General features: G+C 31.7%; 1 protein-coding gene across 5 annotated transcripts; it reads left to right on the top strand.

Annotated features, from left to right (window-relative positions):
- Positions 1–509: 509 nt before the first annotated feature.
- Positions 510–24,729, top strand: LOC127730986 (SCO-spondin-like). 5 transcript variants are annotated; one of them, XM_052239679.1, is made up of 9 exons: positions 511–641; positions 7,564–7,622; positions 10,474–10,602; positions 17,237–17,377; positions 17,641–17,781; positions 18,696–18,836; positions 21,066–21,194; positions 23,303–23,443; positions 24,552–24,729. In XM_052239679.1, exons 2-9 carry the CDS (start codon positions 7,577–7,579, stop codon positions 24,686–24,688), a joined length of 1,005 nt encoding a protein of 334 aa, XP_052095639.1. In that variant the 5' UTR covers positions 511–641; positions 7,564–7,576; the 3' UTR covers positions 24,689–24,729. The 5 variants fall into 5 exon arrangements, with proteins under 5 accessions (XP_052095643.1, XP_052095639.1, XP_052095640.1 ...); XM_052239680.1 differs by lacking the exon at positions 17,641–17,781; XM_052239683.1 differs by lacking the exons at positions 21,066–21,194; positions 23,303–23,443; positions 24,552–24,729 and adding an exon at positions 19,468–20,403 and having other exon boundaries at positions 510–641.
- The last annotated feature ends 1,313 nt before the right edge of the window (positions 24,730–26,042 follow it).

Genomic DNA, 26,042 nt, shown 5'->3' on the forward strand with positions numbered 1-26,042 from the left:
GATAAAAAAAACACGTTTTGGCACGACAAAAAGGGCACAAAAGGCAGATCATTGTGTACATGCACCGGTTATGGTGATAGATAAACAATATTCATCTTGTAAAAGAAAATACATGAAAAAAAACACTTGCTTTTAACCATTCAAAATCCAGGATAGTTATATAAGCTGTAATTATTTGAAAAATCATACAAAATACAGAGATGTACCTCATACCGACAATGTCAGTTGAAAAATGATATAATGCAGATTTTCTCACATAAAGCTTATGTTTTTCAGTTCTCTATTCGGAAAGAAAAAAAATATGCGATCTTAATACTTATAAACTGACATCACTTATCCATTGCACGTAATTTCTATCAGTAAAATTATTAAAACTTGAAAAACTTGAAAAATGTCAAAATCAATTAATTATAACCTTTAAAACCTATTGTGACGACTAAAATTGAGCTATCAATTTTTAAACGTTATTTTGAATTAACTTAATCGTCATTTAAATGGTCCCGTCTATTAAGTCATTATATAGAATCATGCGAACTATATAATGATGCTACAGATAATGAGGAATAAAATTTAACTTCGTGAGCTTCTGACTCCCATATATTTCTGCAAAGGGAATTATTTTAACATCTTTCACTTGTTAGGTAAGTAAGTAAACAATGGCGTAGGGAGAGAGAGAGAGAGAATTATTCTAACGTGTATTTGCTTTGCATTATAATATTATATGACTTATAAATATTTATATTATTCTAATATCCGTTATTTTTGTTTTACATAAAGTAAACTCATGCTCACTAAATAATTGTATGTATCACTAAAATGTGTGAGTGTTGGTTAATATCATAATATTCTGTCATGTATATAGACACCGTTTCTCTTGTATTCCTCATACTCGTCTCATTTAAGCGCACTGGTTATCTTTTTATTTGTCACAATTTAAAACAAAGAAAGAGATTTGTTAATTTACATTTTGATCGTAATTCCATGACCAGGATGTCCCCTGTCAAAATGTGTAAATCAATCTACGCATTTCTTTAGAAAAATGAAGAAAAAAAAGGGACTAACTCAAAACATTAGTTGAAGTTCGCATATTACATTTGTAATGTCCTAGTAAACTGTCATGATCCATTTATTCGTCTCATTACTTAATAACAATAACGGTAGTATTTTTTTGCTGCACCAAATGCACATTTCGACAATTATTCTCATCTTATTATTTTGTGTTCTTTAAAGAATGGGGTGTAACTAGAGATTGTTAAATAATTTACAACCTTCTACAGCCGATTCCAACGTAGATTCCTTGCTAGCTCAACCATGAAATCATTATTAGGTAAGGTACATCCAGCCTTTGTGTGGAGTCAATAGTTAAGCAGAGAACCAATCAGAATTAAGTGACAGAATTATAAACATTGTAAAACTAGTTTTACAAGTCTAGTTTTACAAATCAGTGTGAAAATAAGTTTTCAATCTAAATTTAAAATTCAAAGATAATTATAAGCTCATTCACAAGCATGTTGTAGGTGTGTTTGATTTGCCAATTTTATTTGGATAAATGGTGAAAAGTTAACTGAAAGCTGAAATTCCTAAAATGTTTTCTTCTTCGTCAGACATTACAAATAATAATATATTTTACCTGTCTGTTGAATTTGTTACTTCAAGTTAATAAAATGTAGTTGGATATGATTGACAAGTGCTGACCGTATTCACTTTTATACATACACATATGTTTACAATACACCCGCACAGGTAAAAAAGATTGGAAGGTGTTCAAAAGTACATATGACCTGATCATTCAATCTAGGTCAGATTAAATCTAAGTAGAGACATAAAAAATGGTCTTCATGGCTGCATTATTTATCTAAAACTAATTAGTAAGGTAATGTTAACAAACCAAGTGGATGTCCTTAAACTTTGCAATATTTTCAATTCTAAACTGCAGTTGTTTGCTGGTGTTTTTTTTTTCGTTGCATTTTTAACTTAATATATGCACTTAGTACTTCAACCGTGCATGATATTAAGTAGTATAATAATTTTTCTTTTCTGTGTGAACAAGGATTTGTATATCTCACTATACAAATCCTTGGTGTGAATATAAAAGATTTAAGTTCTAAAAAATATGCATATAACTATAAAGAAAATACATAACAATGATTTATGCGTGGGTATTACACCAAAAGACATTAATTAACTAAACTGCCTATTCACGGCGTAAATATTTAAAAAAAAAAACGTCACTCCGCTTCTGATTTATTGTAATAAAAAGATTTTTTAATTCAATCAAATACTAAGAAATGAAATTTCATTTGCACCTTTGTATGAAACATACATATCTTATAAATAATAAACAGGCCATTGATACAAATGTTTTCATTGGATGATAAAATAGCGCTTTGCTCCTCCCAATTTTAAGGTAATAATCATTTCATGGTTGAGCTAGCTAGGAAGCTAACCAAAGATTCTACCTTTAGCTACACACTCGTTGGAATCGGCTTTAAGACTATGGCTGATTTAGAGCATGAGGCATATGGACTTGTCAATTAATACTCGGGCTGATTCAGATCATATGGCATAGGGACTTGTCTATTAAAACTCGAGCTGATTCCGACCATACGACATATGGACTTTTCTATTGGACTAGGCCTGATTTAAAGCATACATCAAAGTGATGAATCTATTAAAAAAATTAAAACAACACTTTAATAAATTTCATGCGTTCGAAACTCTTTTATGGATTAAACTTCATCAGGAACGCTCAAAGCCGAATATTTGAAAGCCACGGATTTATAAGAACCGCAACAATTGAAGAGCTGTATGACCAAAAAGGAGCTAAATATAATGGTCAAAATCCATCTAAGGTCAGCTTACCTGAGGTAATTGAAATTTGATTTCTTAATAATTTATAAATTTAAGTAGAGTTTTATATAAATTATGTCAGTACCGAAGTACTGACTACTGAGCTAATGATACTCTCCGGGACTGATAGTCCACCAGCAGCGGTATCGACCCAGTGCTGTAAAAATGAAACAACACATTATAAATTGTATGCGCCCGAAGAGCTTTTCTGGATTAACTTTCTTCGGAAACGCTCAAAGCCGAATATTTGAAAGAATAGGATGTATAAGAACCGAAACAGTTGTAGAGCTTTATGGCCAAAAAGGACCTTAGGGACCGGTCAAAATTTCTTGATGCATGGGACCGGTGCAAACTGTAATGGGACAAGCACTTTTTGCAGTGTTTACAGGAATGGGACTCAATGTTTTTTCATTATTGGCAAGCATGGGACATGAACTTTTTGAAACAATGTCTGTATATGAAAAAAAAAATATTTGATAAATCTATAACAAACAAAAATAACATCATGAACATCTAGCAATGTGAATTAAACAGTTACAACATACCAAATTCATTTTCAAGATTTAGGGACCGGTCAATATTTATTGAGGGGAGGGACCGATGCAAAACGCAGTAGGACACACATTTTTTTAACTTAATTTTTGATAGGACTTCTACTTTTTTAGTTTTCAGCACTGATAGGACAGCAATATTGTTATGGCATATGTATGAATGTAGAAAATAGTCTATACAAATTTAATTACAACAAAATAAACAAGATTAATTGAGGAACAAACAAGTAACATATGGTGTAAATCAGCCCATCTAACTAAATTAAATATAGATCTATCAAAATTCCAGTTTTTTGGTAGTTTGGTTCATTGCTGTGAAATTAAAGAATTAAATTAATAGGTAAAAAAAATTTGATGAAATTCAGATAGTCATCTTTAACTATTTTTATAACTTTTTCAAATCAACTTGGATTTTCATCAAACTATACAGCTATCTTAGTTATATATTGATCTTACTGAATCCCAGGTCGTTATGTAGTTTGGTGTACTGCTGTCAAATTTAAGGATTAAATTAATCTAGGTAAAAAAAGATAGAATTTGCATTTTGGACTAAATTCAGATAGTACACTTTAATGTTTTTTATAACTTTTTCAAATCAACTTAGATTTTCATCAAACTATACAGCTATCTCAGTTATACACTGATCTTACTGAATCTCAGGTCGTTATGTAGTTTGGGGTATTGCTGTCAAATTTAAGGATTAAATTAATCTAGTTCAAAAAAGCTAGAATTTGCAGTTCAGACTAATTTTGGATAGTTAACTTTGAATTATTTTATAACTATTTCAAAGCAACTTGAATTTTCATCCAAATCTACAGCTATCTTCATTATATTTTTATCTTACAAAAAACAGGTTATTTGGTAATTTGGTTTATTGCTGTCAAATTTAAATATTTAAATTATAGGTTTCTATCTGAATTTTGTCAAAACTGAAAATTTTAGCCTTTTTTTACCTATTAACTAAGTCCTTAAATTTGACACAATACACCAAAACACAAAACAACCTGGTATTTTGTAAGATAAATATATAATAAAGATAGCTGAAAAGTTTGATGAAAATCCAAGCTGATTTGAAAAAGTTATAAAATTTTAAAAATGACACCTTTGTTTTGTTAAAACAAGAATTTAATATAATCATGATAATAGAACTTTCATAACAATCCTTGATAACCTTTTAAAAAAGGAAATGTGTTCGAAAGTTACAGTAAAAATTTATTTTAATCAAATTAAATAAATTTTTGTCAGATTTAAAGACATGGCATACATGAGGCACTTTAATAAGGTTTAATTACATCAGTACATGTGTGTTTTACAGGTAGAAAGAAAGCCCTACTTTTCTTAAACTCGTGTATCACTTATCAAATGTAGGACAGAAAGTCACAGGACAAAAAGTCACAGACAAAAAGCCACAGGACAAAAAGTCACAATTCAGTTTTGAGATTATTTTTCTTTAACAGAAAAACACTTATTTAAAAAAAATACATTTTTGTACTTTTCTTGAACTTTAGTATATAAAGCAACTTTGTAAACAAAATTTATATAAAAAAAGTATTTATAATGATCAAATAATTGTTATGAAAACAAAATGTCAAAGTGGGTTGGTACTTAAACGGCTTCATGGTGCCAAGAAATATATCTTTTGCATGAATTAAATTTAATAAATCTTTATTTATCAAGTCTAATGAACAATTTCCTCAACTGTAAAATAAATATATGTAATAAAAAGTAAATATTTAAAGATCTTTCTCTAAAATATTCAAACAAGTGTATACATATTATTTGTGACTTTTTGTCCTATCAAATTTGTGACTTTTTGTCCTGTGACTTTCTGTCCGTTTACCTACTTATCTAGTGAATTCAAAAGGCCTTGCGCTTTAAGTTTAACAGGATGTTGCAATTTTGAATGAATGTTATTTAGAATTTAATACTCTCTGGTAGGTGTGATCTTTTTGCCCCAAGCAGGAGGTATTGCTTTATACTTCACCACTCTAATCAGAAGGACAATTTTAATAATTTCTTTAATGTTTGATCCCTTTTTGATATATTCATATAATATATATCAACATGTCGAGACAATGTCGAGACTAGTCAAGTAAAATGTGAGCACAAAATCTGGTCTTTTCAGACTCTGAGCAGTTTATAGTGTAGACAATGAACAAATCCAAAGTGATGAAGAAGATGACCTTGTAATAAGAGCCTATGACAGTTCTGACAGTGATAATGACAATGATGATAATAATACTAAATGATGAATACAGTAGTAATAGTAGTATTAGTGGCAGTGAAAGTGAAAGTGAAATTGAAAAGGAATCTTATTTGCCTTCTTCAAGGAGGAGATCATTTAAAATTCCAGACAAATTCAAAGACTACTATACGTGATCTATGTTAATCTGATAAAAATGAAGTTAAACATAAAAAAAAAGATGTGGTATGATTGCCAATGAGACAACTCTCCACAAGAAACCAAATGACACAGAATTTAACAACTATAGTCTGTTTGATTTATTCATAGATTAGATAGGACATATACTTATTTAGTAGATATTTCATATAGGACAGAAACTTTAGTTGGTATATTCAGAGGGTAGGACATAGCTTTTTGTAAGTGAGAAATATGAATTACACCGATCCCAACCCCCCAATAAATATTGACCAGTCCCTTAAAGAACAGTGAAGGCAACAAAAAAAAACTTTGGAACAGAATAAACATGAAAAAATACTTTGATATAAAATTAAAAAAATATGTAAAAATTTGGTTAGATATTTTACATGTATAACTGTTTAACAAATGTAAAAAAAACGAATTCATGGATAGTGTTTCTGCACAAAAAAGCATGATTGTCAAATATATTTCTGTCCTCCCATAAAGCAGAATTTACCTACCCACTGTTAATTTAGAATAGTCAGATTCTAAATTAAGCTGCAATTTTTTTTGAAAAAATGTATTCTACCATACACTTCATACATGTTAATTGTTTAATATTGCATGTATCATTTATTATAGTCAATAACATATTGTCATCTGTTTTGGTTCCTGTGTTGGCAATGAAGTATGCTTATGTATTGTTTTGTTTACTTTATAACAGCAATATAGATACAGTTCACACATAGTAGCATTATTTTTCAGCTATCCAAATACATTGTAGCATAAAATGTAGCCACAACTTTGATCATGTTTTTTGTGCTTTAACATGGGACACACACTTTTTTATTAGGTAAAGTGCATGGGACAAGCATATTTTTATTCTGCCAGCAACCATGGGATCAAGAGAATTATTTCAGACAATTTTCTTTTTGCACCGGTCCCATGCATCAAGAAATTTTGACCAGTCCCTTAATATAAAAGCCAAATCCATGTAAGGTCAACTTTGTTTGTTAGTTTCTTAATAATTTATAAATTTATAGACGGTCAATTTAAGAAAAGTTTGATATAAATCTAGTCAGTAATTCATAATGAATTACTGACTACTGAGCTGATGATACTCTCAAGAACTTATAGTCCACCAGCAGCAATAGTTAAGACTCTGGCTAATTCAGGGAATACTAAATAAGGACTTGTCGTTTGCTGTCTTAGACGCTTGCTGTTTTAGAGCATAACGTAGATGGACCTCTCTTGTAAGACTCAGGCTGATTTGGAGCGTGCATTAAAGGGACCGGTATTTTTAGAACGTGGACCGATTTGGAAAGTACGTTAAAAAGTATTTTGTATAACTGAAAATGGCAAATTGGTTTGATTGCTTTCTCATTGACTTGTACCACTTATTCTTTTTATAGCTTAGAAAAGGTACTTTTCACGGTTTTAAATTTGGTTATTATGTAATATCATGAACGATTGCATTCACGAAAAAAGCACGTGGGTTTAAAACAGGCAGGTACTTAAACCCAGCTGTAAAAGACAATGAGATTCAAAACTATTTTATAGAGAAATTGGTTAACCCTTTATTTACAGAAGTCGTAACACTCTCTATGAATTATTCATATGCACACGTGTTAACCTTTGTTATCAATTAAAATTTCTTAACATTTCAGCCATATACCTAATGCCGTTCCTATATTTTTAATCGTATTTTTCAATATGTTTTATTTGTTAACACTGAAATTGCAAACTCCCTCATAGGCAAAGTTGATATTTTTTTTCTCTCCATCTTTCATTATATTTTAGATAGACGATAACAATGATAACAGCTGTTCTTGTGGTAATTATTTCTTTTGTTGAAGCAAGTAAGTTGCTAGTAAATGTAACAAATAAGTGGGATAGATATTTTGTTTTGTATTGTTTAGTTTGATCCCAAATAATGATTTTAAAAAATATAGGATAAGCCAGTTTAAACGTCAATGAGAGAGAAACCAAAGTAAAATATGAACTAAAAGTTGTTTTGTTAAGCTCTGGTGGATGGTTGTCTCATTGGCATTTATAACACATCTCCTTATTTCTATAAAAGTCTTCACATAATCCCCCATTCTATGGAGATATGTCCTAATATATATTATAACCATAATATCTTAGATAAGTTTTCACAACCACTGCTGGTGGACGTTAAATCTAGACCACGGTACACCTAAGATTCTATTTTGATAAATTATAATTAAGATAGTTACATAATTTAAATGATATTTGCAGCTGCCTTTCCTCGCTTATCATCTGTCAGATAGAATAAAAAAAAAGTTTATAAAAACAAAATCTATCCTGCCTTTCCTTTCCTTGTCACCAACAAATATTTACTGCATTTACTCAATTGAATTATTTTGTAATGTTGAGCACATCAATGTATTCCAAATAAAAGTAAGGAAAAATATACCTCACTGATTTATAAAGTGTTAGTCTCATTTAGAAAACGTTTGGAAATGGAACCGTTTAAGATACTATATGTATTTCTTGACATTAAAACTAATGCATTTCAATTATGTACATCAAAAATGATTGTTGCAAATTTTCAAATTTAAATACAAAAGAAACTTTGTGGATATACACGCGATACATGAGGGAAATACATTCCTTGATATTACTACTAAAGGGTCGATGCCTCTGCTGGTGGACTGTAAGTCCATGCAGGTATCACTAGCCCAGTAGCCAGAACTTCGGTGCTGACAGGAAAATTGGTTGATTTAAATCTACTATTAAAAAATTTCGATATCATGTTGACTTAAGGAATGTATATTCCTCATGCATAGCTCAGATTCCTTGTTCTTGTTTGGGTGTACTTTTTGTCCTTTTTTTTTTTATCTTATCAGCTCTTCAAAGTTTGTATTAGGGTTTGGACTTTCAAATATTTTGGCATCGAGCATTACTGAAGAGAATCTAATTATCTAAAATCGAAATGTGCATCTGGTGCAGTAAAATTGGTTCCGTTAATATTGTTAGTGTGGAGAAATATGACAGTTATATCGGCTACCTACATGATGACGCTAATTCGTGAAGGAGACGCTGAATATTTATCTATTAGGTCTTGATACTTTCCGATGAACTTTTAGAGAAAAGGGACGAAAAGTTCTTTCAAAAAACCCTGGCTCATTATTTTTAGGCAATGATTCCGATGTCGTTTTACAAAGTCTGAGTAGCAGCTGCAAGCTCTTAAATATCGTATGAAATGAGAAATGTATACTCCATACGCGGGGGAAGTTGGTATATTGCTGCTGAGGTGAGGAAAATTTATAATTTCAAAATTGAAATGGTCTCGTTTGTCCCCGAGGATATCACCAGCCCATTCATTAGTCAGCACTTCAGTGTTGACATGAATTATCATTGATATGGTCATAATTATAAATTAACTATTTACAAAGGAGTTGGTTCAATAACTTATAATTTTGGCCCTAAAAATCTGAAAATTTTTAACTACGACAATGTTCGTAGAATTTGATCAAAACATATGACAAAATGTCTTATTATTTATGCCGCGTGCTCAGCGGAGAAGCAGCAAATACCAATTTTAAAGTCCTTGGCTTGACCCGGTCGGGGGTCGAACCCACGACCTTTCACACTCGAGGCGAACACTCTACCACGAGACCACCGAGGCTGTTCAGAAAAAAAGGAGGAAAGCATTGTGGATTATTTCTTTTAGTAGAGTGTTTTTAATTTTTCATGTGGTAATTGGGTGTGAAGGGTGGAAAAATCGAAGGTTTTGATAGAATTTATTTCAGAGAATGATCGATATTAAAAAATTTCCAGAAGTTCGTGTCAGTTCTTTAGAATCTGAATTTTCGTGAAGATCGTTTTTATTCACAAGTATAATATGTTGCAGTCGACTCAAATCATTTGAAAGGTTTATTCAAACTTAAGAATTATTGTTCGTAACTTAGTCATACATGGATTCCAATTTTCAATCAAAGTCCATCACTGTTCCGTTGAGTTGTGTTCAAATACTTTCCAGATGATTAAGACATATTGTAGGTGAACAGAGTTACTTATGAACAAGGAAAACATACCATTAGTAGAATTCAACTAACCAAACCAAGTCAGTCATAGCTTGTTATATCGTTTCATTAGTTACAGTTCTCCTATAACGGACTGCATGCTTTTCATTTCATTTTTTGATTGGACAATATTTTATTGTGAATTATTTAACGTATTTATTTTATTTCCAGCAGCGGTCTATACTTAAGTGTTGGACAATCGTCCGGTTGGAAAATGAAAATATCATTCTAAACCAATTTCGGTAGAGCAATAACACATATGATATTTGAAGTCTTGTAAGCAAACCAAATTACAATTTATGAACTAAAAACAGCAAACGATCATTTAAATCATGCCAATGCACAAAACACTGTATACTAGATAGGTGATACTTATGGGAACTGGTAGTACACTGGCTGTGGTATCAACCTTGTCATCAAGCAAGCAAAATCAATGATCTTAAAATTATTTTTACGACGTTAAACCTTTTAAGGTTTACTCCAAGTTAATGATCTGAACACTTTGCTCTCTTCAGGACAGTAAGGCAATACCAAAAACATAAATCGACGAAAAAAATATACAATGAAAAGAAATAATAGATAACATAAAAACAAAAGCAAGTATATCTTTTAAATAATGTGTGCAATAAGAAAATTTCAATCTTTTTTTTCAATTTTTAAGGTAAAAATTGTCAAAGTGGTTACACAAAATGTAGAGACGGGATCCAATGTTTTCCTTTGACCTCTCTCTGTGACGGACGACACATGCATTGTACAGATGGCAGTGACGAAGACCCAGATTTCTGTAGAGGCAAGTCTCATATACAATATAAGAAATATTGAATAATGATGTATCTTTCTATTTATGATGAGAGCATGGTGAAGATTGCAGTTATAAACATTGAAACAGATTTCTCTAAGATTAACAATAAAGCAAAAAACTGACGAAAATCACCTTTTTAAAGGTTGAACACGAAGTGCCATGTTTTAATGAAATTAGTGAACGTTTATTTCAAGGCCATTACAATTGTGTTTAGAACTATGACAACAAAAACAAAAGAATAGTGTAAACAGTGAAATTTTCGCGCAGTTTTATTTTCGTTATTTTCGCGGTAAGAGTTGAAACGCCAAAATAAAACAGCCGCGAATAATTCAAGGAAAGTCGATTCATAAGCTAAAGGCCATACATGAACGTATATGAATAAAATATGTACACGACCACTGCAGAACACCGGATTTGCACACCACATATCGTTACCGAAAATCACAACTTTAGATGTATTTCTAAATGAAAGGCAATGTAAGAAATCACAATTTAACTCATCTTAGCCTAATTAATATGAAAGACATCTCAAGCAAACGGATACTACAGATATTGTTATATAAACAATTGTTTCAAATATGTACACAGCTGTCAATCAGTTTTACAATGATTACCTCATTATATCTGCTACACAGACTAATCAGATCAAAAGATCGATTTATTAATTCGCAGTAATCCTGACAACATAAAATTCATTCTTTATATGAGTCGATATGTCATTTGCTTTGTTTATTGTGTGTGTGTTTTATAAAGCAAACATGACTAATAACTTTAAACTACTTTCACATTAATGAACCGACAAAAAGGATTTCTGATTGATTTTATCACTTGATTTACGACACATGTAAAATTGCTTACCTTCCAAATCATTTGTTATAAAATACTTTTGTAGGGTACCGGGATATCGCGAATTCAAAACTGCGGTAATTTATATTTGGTTGGATAATCGTGAAAAAAACGGAGCGAAAATTTCCCGGTTTACAGTATTACAACTTTTGTTTTCCGACTTAAAAATTGATTATATTGACTTTGTTATCAGTATATTAAAACCATACTAAATATTATTGTTGTACACATATAAACATTCACGGTACTACAATCTGTCGATACCTATATTTTGCCATTGCACAAGGTCATGTTTTTCTCTGACTGTTAATGACGTTTTTACGTTAAATCCATTGGATGTTGGGTGTGTACTGATTGATATTTTAGTCATAGATACTTTGATTTTTTTTAGTTGTTATTGGCTTTGAACTTGATGTCAGTAACTGCTAGTACTCATAGATCTTTACTTACTGTCCCATGTTAGGGGGTGGGTTGGCGCCAGAAAACTAGTTTAACCCACCATATTCTATATGTACCTGTCCCCAGTCAGGAGCCTGTAGTTTAGTGGTGGTCGTTCATGTCTGTCATATTTGTTTTTCGTAAATTGTTTTGCTATAAATTAGCCCATGGGTTTTCTCAATGAAATTGTTTCATATTTTTCATGTCGGAGCCTTTTATAGCCTACTATACGGTATTTTTTTTCTTCTGATTGTTGAAGACCGTATGGTTGCCTATAATTGCTTTCATCCGCTTAATTAAAACTTTGATAGATAGTTGTTTCATTGGCAATCATACCACATCTCCTTATTTTTATATAAGAATATATAGCAATATTTAAGGGGGAGTTATGAAAAGTTTTTTAATTTCTGTTAACCTAAGCGAGTAATGCTTAAAAAGGGAATTAATTATTCCTAACATTACATTTTAAGCGTCTGTCTCGACCATTTTGATTGAGTTGATTGAACATGGTTAATTTAGAAAAATACATAGAATCTATAAAAATGGATTGCATTAAAATATTAACTTCAAAGAACTTTAAGAACTGGACTGAAATACCAAAATTAATTTTAAGCAAATTTGGAAACAATATATACTTTATCTTGATATAATCAAGGTTTCGATTAAAATAAAAATATAAAGACAAACACCCAAATAACTTCAGACTAATCCGCCAACAAGTTAATTGGAGAGATCAGTTGATTACATTTCTGAAAAAAAAAATTATTTCATAACTGAATAGATAGTAATATACAATGCATAATCTTTATCATCGATGAAAATGAACTATTACAGAAATTTTTATTAGACAAAAGCTAAATAAAAAGACAATTTGGATTACTGGATTCTTAAAATTAGAAAAAGCTATACCGAAAGAGTGGGTTGATATAGTAGCTGGAAAGTGTTCAAGGACAACTAATGCACTAACAGATTATGTATTTAATATTTATGACATAGATCACTGCAAACTGAAAATAACTAAAATAAAAGCAAGTGAAATTTACTTCATTTTTTCTTAAGCGGTCATCTCGGTAACAGACATAAGCGGTCATCTCAGTACCAAAATCTATGGCAATGAATCTATAAATTGGTCAAAACCATCAGGTCTCTGATAAAACGTCGGTATTCAGAGTCTCGGTATTCAGCACGAAAGAAGCTGTTAAATGTCTATCATCTCTTCACGATAAATATGTTATAGTTCTTGCGGACAAAGCTTTTACTACGAGTGTCTTGTAAAAGAATTAAATGGAATAAATGAGCACACAGGTAATCTCACATAAAAAAATATATCATTTGACAAGGATGAGATTTTGACGAATCATAAGTCCTTCATGGCCTCAATGAACATTTCATTGAACAGCAAATCTGAGGACTTACCCTGTTTGTATTGGAAACCTAAGCTTTACATAATTCCGTACAAACAATGGTACATTACCGGCTCATCTGCATGTTCTACAAAGGAATTTTCCATTAGATTGACAAAAATTCTGTCCGCAGTGAAAGAAAGTCTTCAGAAATACTGTGACATTGTTAACTCGCGTAGTGGTATTAATCATATGTTGATTCTTAAAAACTCAAAAGAACTTCTGGATAATTTTCTCGATCTTTCTCCGAAATTAATCCTTTCAAAACTTTTGATTTCTAAACCCTTTATACTACTATTCCTCATGTTATATTGAAAAATCGTCTTAAAGAAATAATCCACAATGCTTTTCAATATAAAAATGGTAGCGTACGCTATAAATTTATTGCTTTGGGATACCATACGGCATAATTGTTAACACTGAACAAAAAGGTAAAACATGCTACACAGAGGAACAAGTGATCATTATGCTGGAGGTTCTTACATATTTGACCTTTTCAACACATTGTCGGCATTCCTATGGGAACGAACTGTGTGCCTTTCCTTGCCGACCTCTTCTTATTTTCATATGAGTCGGAGTTCCTTCAGACACTTGACAACAAGAAAAATATCAAAAATGCCAGATCACTTAAGTATATTGATGATGTTCTTTCAATTACCAATCCAAACTTTTCGGATTGGGTTCCATTGATATATCCTCCAGAACTAGAAATCAAAGAGACAACAGACACGGTTTCCTCCGCCTCATTTTTAGACTTATACCTCAAATTTGACATAAGAGTTCATCTCAGTACCAGAATCTATGACAAACGAGACGATTTTAATTTTGAAATTATATATTTCCCCCACCTTAGCAGCAATTTACCAACTTCACCTGCATATTGGATAAACATTTCCCAACTCATTCAGTATTTCATAGCTTGCAGCTGCTACTCAGACCTTATCAAGCGCCACCAGTGTCTGAGCAGGAAGTTGATGAACCAGGGTTATGTCAAAGAAGGTCTCGTCCTTTTTCTAAAAAAGTTCATCGGAAGATTCCCATAACTTGTTGATAAATATTACGTATCATCTTCACAAGTAATACATGATGGTTTTGAAGTATAGATTCTAGGAACTGACGCAGTTTATCATCTCAATTACGTTTTATAGTGTTCTTTTTATTTGTCTTTGTATTTTTTTAACCTCTGCTGTTTATTTCATTTTTGGTAATATCCTTTTGACGTGGCTCGGGGTTTATACATCCTGCCATTGTGTTATTGTGCTATACCCGCCTATAGTAATTTTTATTGTATTCTTGTCTTTCATTTTTGCTTATGTGCTTTGTCTATATAGTGTCTTTATGCCATTTTTCTGTGTTGAAATAGTTATTTGTTTTTATAGTGGTTAAGATTATAACACAATGTTGACTGCTGTATCCAAATTTTTTACATTTTTACCTATTATGTCTGTTTGTTTTGCTCATACATTGTTGTCAATATATTCTTCCAAACAATTTTTTTTGGAAACAATGGAAAATTGTCCAGACTCAGACTGTAATCACTGTAACATTACAGAATAGTATAACCTTTTTTTTTTTATTACATGCCACTTTCTTGAAAAGTTTTGGAAAGAAATATCAACTTTGTTTACCCACAGTGATTAGGTTTTCAATACACAAAATACATTATTTGTCTGAATTTAGAACAAAGAATATCAATATATTTTCTGTATTCAGAACAAAGTTTTAAAATGGGCTAATTCTACAAAACAAATTGTTTAACACTGAAAGAAAATGTCTATAAGAAAAGATGTTTAGGTGTATTTAGATTATATGATTTTTTAGTAATGTGAACTTTGTGTATTAATTGATTTGTTATTTAATTTTTATATATTAATTAAGATTGTATGTACATTGCAATAGTTATATAATCTGACACTTATGTGTACAAGAACACAACATTTTTTTTATTGGTTACAGTATGACTTTCAATCTTTTAAAATTTATAACTGACTTACCTGAATAATAATCTAGATATAGCTTATATACAATATATTCTAAAATTGTTTAAAAACAACCGTTAACCTAAACTGGTTCGTTCAAACAATCGGTACGTCCAAAGCTTGAATGAATTATTTCTCCGGAGATTTTACCGAGGTTTGACGGTACTTTGTTACATAGCAACGTATATAATATCTAAAATTTTACCCGAACATGTTAACAAACAGAACAATTTGTTTCATGTTGTATAAAGCATAAAATTAATGCAAAAAAATCATATTCTAATGCATTACAAAAAGAAATGATACGTTAGATATTGAAAAAAACATGTATCACTTTGAAATAAAATAAAATTCCGCTCAACCTTATGACAATTTTTGGCGCATCAACGTCATGGCTGAACGTGACGTCATACAAAATAAAACCTTTCGTACTGATAGCTAAGGAGATATTTGTCAACTATAGATTTGACGGTAAAATTTAGCCAATGCTAGTATTGTTACATAAAATTGCTGGTTTGTAAAAAAAAAATACTCTTTTAATCATTATAAGTTGGTTTGCGACCACAATTCTTTGATTGAAGCATAAAATTGAATTTCTCCATGTTTACAGTGCAGAGTGCAGTATAAGACACATATCGTGAGGGTACCCAAATTGCACTTATTTTGACAGTTTTTTCACCTACAATTATTTATTATTAAGACAAAAGTTTCCACTCTGGGTTTATTTTGTAGATGTATCCTTATTTACTATATAGTTCCACCAATTTAGTTTTGAATCCATATTGAATCATAGAAAAATGGATTTGAACCGACCTCCAAACGATCCATGATTCTGTGATGAGGAGTACCCAAATTACATCCATGCTTAAATTCACATCCTTAAAAATCGAATAACAGATGTTTTGTTTTATTTCTTCAAATATTTAGAACAGTTTCCATATATTTTAATTTTTTCAGTGAATACTTCATTTGATGATATACTAGTATACAGTGAATGTTTTGTGCATATCTACATATATTTAGCTATGTTGAAAGACGTGCATAATGTCAAATCATTAAAATACAAATTGTTTAGTCTCTAAAAAAAAACTTGTAAGATTTCCGCTGCTTTTGATGCTACATAGGTACAATTTGGGTACTCGGTGCAATTTGGGTACTGTGACGTTACATTGATTGACTGATTGAAAAAAAAAACTCTCTTGACAAATCAGATTCTACAATAGATCGAATTCTAACGGCTGTCTATGAACAAAGTGAGCCTATAACCAGATTACCGTTACCATTATATTGACAAAATTGGGTGAGCAATTATAAAAAACGAGCCCTATCTTGGATAAGATATAAAATTCGGATAATCTCTTGTTTCTTTAACGTAAAATAATGATTTTATTCATTTATTGATGTTATATTAATATTTTTGTAAACGACTAACAATATGCCTTATTTACCTTAAGATTCCCTAAATTTTGTTATCAATGAAACGGGGACCTTCACTGAGATAGCTGTGTCATTTGGAGTAATTATCTACAGCGTATGAAATATTGTTGTTGAAAAAACAAAAAACTAAAAAAGAAGCAATTAATGAATATCTGTGAATGTCTTTGTGGTTTTACAAATATACATCAAAACAATATTCTTTCCCATTCGAGGCTTTTCATGTGTGGTATTGTGTTAAATAATGTTACTTAATTGTGGACATTTGATATTGATAAGGCTTACAATTATCGGCGAAGAGAGGCGAAAGATAACAAAGGGACATTCAAACTGATAAGTCGATAATAAACTGACAACGCCATTGCTAAAAGCGAAAAGGACTAACAGACAAACAACAGTATACAAAACACAACATAGAAAACTAAAGATTGAGCAACACGAACCCCACGAAAACCTGTGTGTGATACGTTTCATTTTCTTTTTTTTGTATTCAATATAATATTTACTTGTTTATGTTCTCAGAGCAATCTTGTGCTGATGGATACACTAAATGTGAAGATGGAGTTCACTGTTTTGAATCATCTGGTTTGTGCGACTCTAACGATTGGTCAACGAGGTATCATTGCAGTGATTTGAGTGATGAGGATCCTGAGTTTTGTAAAGGTAAGATAAAAAGTACCGACTGAAATCAAGACACCAAATTTCATACAGCCTTTCGTGCCTTGTCAATATTTCACAGTAGAACCCATGGTTTGATAGAAATTCAATGACATTATTATCCAATTTCTTTGAAATTATTTTTCCCGAGTCAAGGACTTTTCGTATAGAATTGTGCCTACATTCCATGACTTTTATAAATCTATGATGGTGTTGTATTTTCAACAAGAACACATATAAGTCATATGGCCTTTTTATTCTTTTCACAGTGCAGTCTTGTGCCGACGGTTATGCAAAATGCAGAGATAATATTCATTGTTTTCCATTAACTGGTTTGTGTGACAATGATACATGGCATTATACTTATCACTGTAGTGATTTAAGTGACAAAGATCCGGAGTTTTGTAAAGGTAAATATCGATAAATGTAGATTATGAGACAATTTCGCATTCGTATATATAATGTCATCAAACATATAAAATCGATGAACATTCTGTATTTGATACTTTCATTTAGCTATCAAAGTATATTTTGGACTGTATATAGATATAAGAAGGTGTGGTATGAGTGCCAATGAGACAACTCTCCATCCAAGTCACAATTTATAAAAGTAAACCATTATAGGTCAAAGTATGGTCTTCAACACGGAGCCTTGGCTCACACCGAACAGCAAGCTATAAAGGGCCCCAAAAATTACTAGTGTAAAACCATTCAAACGAGAAAACCAGCGGTCTAATCTATAAAAAAAAACCAAGAAACACTTATGAACCACATCAACAAACGACAACTACTGAACATCAGATTCCTGGCTTAGGACAGGTGCAAACAATTGCAACGGGTTTAAATAGGATGATTTTACAATGTAATGAATACATTTTTGAAAGAAACGCCAGCAGACTGGATATTTAACATGCTTGCTTTCACTTCATTTTAACTCTGGTAGATAGTTTTCTCTTTGACAATCATACCACATATCCTCATTTTTATTTCAAATATGGAATTAAAATTGATGAATGAATTGTCCGTCATTGTCCACTCTTGGTTTCTGAGAATTAATATTGTAATTCATCTAATGAATTGTATAAAAGTATTTTGATGCGGTACTTTTGACAGGGATATGTCCTATGAAATTGTGTTTGTTACAGACCATACGTGTGCTGATGGTTATGCTAAATGCAGAGATGGTATTCATTGTTTTCCATTAACTGGTTTGTTCAACGAAATTGATAAGGCTTACATTTATCGGCAATATAGTTACACACTTAAATATTTCTTTTTCTTTTATTTTTATTCAATATACATATTTACTTGTTTATGTTCTCAGAGCAATCTTGTGCTGATGGATACACTAAATGTAAAGATGGAGTTCACTGTTTTGAATTATCTGGTTTGTGTGACTCTAACGATTGGTCGACGAATTATCATTGTAGTGATTTGAGTGATGAGGATCCTGAGTTTTGTAAAGGTGAGATGAAAAGTACCGACTGAAATTAAGACAGATACAGCATTTCGCGCCTTGTCAATATTTGTCAATATTTGCGCTGGGATAAACATATAAAATCAATGAACATTCTGTATTTGATACTTTCATTTAACTATCAAAGTATATTGTGGACTGTATAGAAGGTTTCTACAATAGATATAAGAAGATGTGGTATGAGTGCCAATGAGACAACTCTCCATCCAAGTCAAAATTTATAAAATTAAACCATTATAGGTCAAAGTACGGTCTTCAACACGGAGCTTTGGCTCACACCGAACAGTAAGCTATAAAGGGCCCCAAAAATTACTAGTGTAAAACCATTCAAATGGGAAAACAAACGATGTAATGAATAAATTTTTAAAAGAAACGCCAGCAGACTTGATATTTAACATGCTTGCATTCACTTCATTTTAACATTGGTGGATAGTTTTCTCATTGGCAATCATACCACATATCCTCATTTTTATATTAAACATGGATCGAATTCTCCATCATTGTCCACTCTCGGTTTCTGAAAATTAATATTGTATTTCATCTAATGATTTCTATGAAAGTATTTTGATGCGGTTCTTTTGACAGGGATATGTCATATAAACATTTTTTTTTGTTACAGACCATGTGTGCTGATGGTTATGCTAAATGTATATATACCATCTTAACCCATTTAAATATAACGATAACAGATATGATGTTGAAAGTGTTGTCAGGAGAATTAATAAGTCAGAATGTTATATTTGAAACATTAACGGGCAGTTTTGTTATGTTTGGACGCTTTGTTTACCATATTCTATTTGTAAAAAGATTAAATTCCACTCTTTATTCTTCCCATATGTACTGGCAATAGTTAAATGATACATTGTAATAATTATTATACATTTCATATTGTTATACGCAAACTGACTTAAAAAATGGTTTCCGTTACTTTGTTGTTTCTAAACTTTTTATCTCGAGTGTTGAAGTTTGTGAATATCCCAGAGATAATTGCACAATGAAACCAGTTTTATAGATTACATCTATTTAAAGAGACTACAGTTAATATCATGCAAACACCCGTTTTTAACCTAACATCCTATTTTAAACCAACATTGTGATCATGGCTACCATATACGAAAGGCTAGGATATATAAAGAACTACTTTTGAGAACCTATCCTACTGCCTGTCGATACTTTTATTTTGGCATTCCACAAGGCATGTCTTTTTTGACTGTCCATGACGTTAACATGACGTTAATCTCTGATGCATGATTTTTTATTATTAATTGTTTTTGGCTTTTAACTAGCTTTCGGTAACTTCGAGTACTCTCAAATCGTACTTTCGTGTTAATTTGACCTGTTGATACAATTTGTAATGTATTTTTGTTATTTAATGTTTACTCATTCAGTGTTATATCTAGTCTCACTTTTTTAAATATATACCACCTTTGATAAGTGTTAAGTATGACGATAAATTTTCACTTTTGTGCTCGTACTAGTAACAACAAAATTATTTATTTTGTAAAAATTATTTCCATACTCCATGTTTACCTTATAATAAAATTATTTTTATTTACCTGTGTACGTTATTTTATTTGGCGGCATTTTGTCCAAGGTTATGGTTGTCTTTCTCATATTGTTTTTTTACATCTAACCCCCTTGTTTTATTAATTTTGTATTTACATTGTGGCATAGATCAAATTTATTCGTTCAGTGTATGTTCACTTGTTTTTGTTAATATGTCTTTTGAATGAGTTAAGCCATTTCAATTGATATTTTATAGTGTGTCTTTCTATGTTGTGATGTTACACTATTGTTTCAGGTAGGGTGAAGGTTGGGGCCTGTTGAAACGTTTAAACCCGCTGCATTTGTTTGCATCTCTCCTAAGTCAGGAACCTGATGTTCAGTGGTTGTCGTTTATCGAAGTGGTTCATAAGTGTTTCTCGTTTCTCGTTTTTTATATAGATTAGACCGTTGGTTTTCCTGTTTGAATGGTTTTACACTAGTCATTTTTGGGGCCCTTTATAGCTTGCTGTTCGGTGTGAGCCAAGGCTCCGTGTTGAAGGCCGTACTTAGACCTATAATGGTTTACTTTTACAAATTGTGACTTGGATGGAGAGTTGTCTCATTGGCACTCATACCACATCTTCTCATATCTATAAACATAAATCCTTAGGCTTTATATATGTGTTTTACTGAAAATGGAAACTAATTTTGTTTTGTTTTATTTTCATAAAGTAAAAAAGTGTCAAACTGGCTACGCAAAGTGTAGGGATGGCATCCATTGTTTCCCTCTGACCTCTCTCTGCGACGGGCGTCAAACTCATTGCACCGATGGCAGTGATGAAGATGTAGCATTTTGTAAAGGCAAGTATTGTGAATACAAATTCTTCAATAATGACATCAATATAACAAAACTAGGTGCTCGTGTCGATGGCAGTAATGACAAGTAATACATAATTCTGTAAATGGATCATCAAAACCGTTATTTGAAAACATGGAGCTCCCAAAAATGGATGATCCTAAAATGTTCAGTGTTCACTGAGTGAAGTTATTGATGAAATTAAAGGATTTCTGTCAAAGTAGTCCCTGTGACCAGGCATCATTAGTCTTGCAATATGCTTGTCATAATCATAAAGCAAACGCAGTTCTTAAAATACAACATTATGGGCTGCCAAATGTATTTGGATTATATATCTTTCTCATACATCTTGGTGCATAATGCAAATTTCTGAGGACTGATGTAGTCAAAAGGAAGAGTCCAGTAAGAGTACGTATCCAGGCCTTGACATTTAACCACTAAGTTTTTTTTACGAGGGACAGTAATATTTTGTTACAGGTATGGTAGCAGATAGTATACAGATAGGTGATGCAAGGTAAATCTCCCTTTCTAAAAATTACAAAGTGAATCAGTTTGTCTTGTGTGACCATGAAAATATTTCCAATGAATGTTACTGTGCATAACGCTGAAACCCAAAAATATGAAAAGACATGGATGAATGGGTAACCGAATACTTGAAGAGCAGACGACCAAAAAGAACATTAAATAGCCGAATTCCTCTACAGTTAAACTAAAGGAGCTGAATCTTTAACTTCTTAACCATTTTCCTAATCGAACAACGGATAATTTGGCAAAGGTAGCTTCCAAACAGTTTGTTTGTATTAAAGAGTATATAGATAATAAGTTCCCAAACACTTACAGAGATGCAATATTGAACTTGCATTATATTGATACAGAAACAGGGAATAGGTCTGCAATCAGAAAAATAATTGGTTCACATTTGAAAGCTACTGGCTATTAAAAATACATCTCCTCCAAATTTTTAAAATATGATGTCATTTAAAATTCAAAGCATCTAAATTGCTAGCACTTTCCTTTAATTCAAGTTTCGCTAAAGATTATATTCTCTAACCTGATGGTTCAAAATTTTGTGACTATGTTTATCGCATCTTTTACATTGAACTTGTAATAAAGAATATTAGATACAATTACGTCTGCTTCATATTGTAACTGTCATCAAGAAATTTGCATAGAGAATCGGTTGGGAACTATTCTTATGCCAAAAGAGATTATTTCAATTTTTCAATAGGGAACTTTCCGTTTCTTTATAGGAATATTCCGGCAGTACCCGTATATATAGAGTATATATCTCCCGTATAAGGAATTATCCATCATCTTTTCCTTTTTCTTAAAGTAACGTTGAAGTCATCCCTTTGAAGATTTACCGACACCATCAGGATTTGGTTGATCGTTGTGGAATTTTTGTGTAACATATTACAATGGATCGGTTCAAGTAGTCTAAGTCATCATTCCGTTCTTATTTCTTCTTTTGTTCCGTCATCAAATGTGACTTACATCGTATTGTTACTAGTCATAACCAACACCGCGGGTACCTTAAGGGAGACAAGAACTGTTAACCTTTCAATCCACAGCACTTGTGATCAACCCTTGTGACATTCATCTTTGGCAAAATTACCTTTAAATCAACTGGGACCTTCTTTATTTCACGAGGTATCATACCTATCCTAAGTCAGGAACCTGATGTTCAGTGGTTGTCGTTTGTTGATGTGGTTCATAAGTGTTTCTCGTTTCTAGTTTTTTTGTCTTGATTAGACCGCTGGTTTTCCTGTTTGAATGGTTTTACACTAGTAATTTTTGGAGCCCTTTATAGCTTGCTGTTCGGTGTGACCCAAGGCTCCGTGTTGAAGGTCGTACTTTGACCTATAATGGTTTACTTTTGCAAATTGTGACTTGGATGGAGAGTTGTCTCATTGGCACTCATATCACATCTTCTTATATCTATATAAACATTAAAAATGACTCGAAAGATATTGTCCGGAAACAGGTACGTTTTCTTTTGGTACTGCATTCATTAAAAGCCGAGTTCGGTTGCTATTAATAATATCCTTGAATATTGTGTTATCTTATGAATTGACAATGATATGCTTATATAAACTATTCGATTTACCCACAGACCAATCTTGTGCTGATGGTTATACTAAATGCAGAGATGATATTCATTGTTTTCCATTAACTGGTTTATGTGATAAAAATGATTATTATACGATGTATCATTGTAATGATTTGAGCGATGAAGATCCAGAATTCTGTAAAGGTAAGAATTAATAAAGAAGTTTATCAAAAACAATTATCAGTTCGCACATGATAGTTTAACAGTGGTAAATACAATGAAAACTTCCCTTTATGCTTATCTGTGTATAATAGTCATGGTGATAGCTCTACTTATATTGAAATTCCACTTATTTTTTTTTTATTATTCAATTTGTCACTTTTTGTTTCCTAAAATAAAAGCGAAAGATACCAAAGAGATGTTCTAACTCATAAGTCCAAACAAACTGGCAATGCCATGGCAAAAAACAAACAAAAAAACGACCAAAACAGTACAGTAAACACAACATAGAAAACTAAAGTCTGAGCAACACGACACCAACCAAAATTCGGGGGTAATCCCAGGTTCTCTTGAAGGTTAAGCAGATCTTGCTCCACATATGGCACCTGTGGTGTTGCTCAAATAAGTACAAATCGGATGATAAGTCTAATTCTGTAGGTCACATAGAGAAAAAGAGGACAGGAATTGTGGTTACGATACAATGTATTTTTTTTTAAATTTGATAACATTTGATAACATGCGTACCATTTTTATTGAATGATACGATGTAAATTTTTATCAACGTAGAATGCGTCTCTGAATAATTATTTCAATTCTTACTCAAAAGTTATTGCAGACATCTAGAGGTAGAGTAGAGTCTTCAACAAGACAAGAACAAAGTGTCAATACAATATGTGATGGACTAGATTTCCTCGAGGCAAGAAGAATTATGAATAATGAATATATTTCAGCAGGACTATACCAAATATCTATCATCAACATAAATGGCAAACACATGAAATTTGATTTTTAACTAGATACAGCTACTAAAAATTTTATTCTAAGCACACGCACGTGAGCAAGTGGCGCATAAAATTTATCAAGTGTTATGTGCATTTTTCCACTATTTTTCTTATATTTCAACCTTTTTTTAAATTTTTTTACATCAGTGGAATTACAAAATTTACATAAAATAAATCAATACTCTCATTATAGTTTCTATGATTCAAGCATTTTTAAAGTACTTAAACTGCTGATATGAAACTCCCTGTCGTTCTACAATCAACTGTATATCGGATAAAATTTCTAACGGCAATGTCACTTTTTTTAATAGGTAAACCATGTCCTGCAGATTATACCAAATGTAGAGATGGAGTTCATTGCTTCCCACTAACTGGACTATGCGATGGTTCCATAAGTAATTGTCTGGACCTCAGCGACGAAGATCCTGACTTTTGTAAAGATGATTAATAACGCAGACAAATTGGTTTTTATTAAATATTTGAAATGTTTTTCGTTCAATCTGAATTTTAGTTTTTTATGTATGAACTGGCTTGTTTGTTATCTCCGCAATGTCATTTATCATTGTTTTTTACAAGTATATTAAGGTAATCATATATAGAGGTAGGGCCAATATCCTTGGAATTTATTTCTCTCAGCAGCCATTTTCAGAAATTCTTTCAAACTTATTTTTGTAAACAGTTCACCAAACGAAAAACACCTGAATATAGACAAATTTTAATACAGTGTTTTGTTTATCTAAAGAAATGATGAGAAGGTTATCCTTAATATTAATTCGTTTGTTTAGCGACGTCCTTCGATGTTTAAACTGCCTTCAACAGTAACATGCAATACTGCATGACACCTTGATTTTATGGAAAATACGTGAAAATTGATTTACGTATATGATATAGACTCTTTACTTTTCATAACCTTTGCAAGTCCTCTCCACACAAAAAGGTACAATCTATACTACTAAAGGAAGAGACCGATTTCATTGAGTCGCAACTCCTCTGAAACCATACAAAGTCGGAAATATTTGTGATATGACGTATAAATGTAGTGTTTTGTACTTCCTAAATTTGTCATTGAAACAATTTTTTTTCCACAGAAAACGCCAAATTTTAAGAACATATTCGAGTTCGGAGACCGTTATCGATTCGTGTTTTATACGTTTTCGCGCATGCTCATTCGACGTACTGCCCGCAAAATCCAAGTGAAAGTAAGAAGAAATGATAGAAAATAGGACAGTTAGGCCTATAAAGATCCTGTATTGTATTGTAAATGCATCATTTTGCTAAATTAAATTAAACGACACGCACCCTTTTTTACTCAGGTTCAGAACTGTCCAAAAATGAAATGGGCGTTGAACGTGTCGAGTGATATTCCCCACTTTTTATGTGTAAACACAAGCACCCACCGTCCGGAACCCTCCCACTTTTTATGTGTAAACACAGGCACCCTTGACACTCTTTGTTTCAACACTTGCCCAATTGTACCGCGATTTTGCGGGTATCTTCTCGTCTCTTTTATTTAAACAAGACAACACATAGACAAACATAGTGATAACACAAAATTATTTAATTTTCAAAAGTGCATCACAGCTGACTGGGAAAATATTTCAAATAATATACTTACAATAATATTAGTATTAATTTGCTAGTGGATAGTTTTCTCATTGGCAATCATACCACATCTCCTTATTCTATATATTAATAACTAATAATGACAAACCACCACACATGTTGTCCATATATGAAATTCAGTATGTACAAATCGTTTAAGATATCTATTGATTATTGAGTTACATAAATTGTATATCATG

This window comes from Mytilus californianus, unplaced genomic scaffold (assembly GCF_021869535.1).
Source record: "Mytilus californianus isolate M0D057914Y unplaced genomic scaffold, xbMytCali1.0.p SCAF_2, whole genome shotgun sequence".
NCBI classification, from domain to species: Eukaryota; Metazoa; Mollusca; class Bivalvia; order Mytilida; family Mytilidae; genus Mytilus; species Mytilus californianus.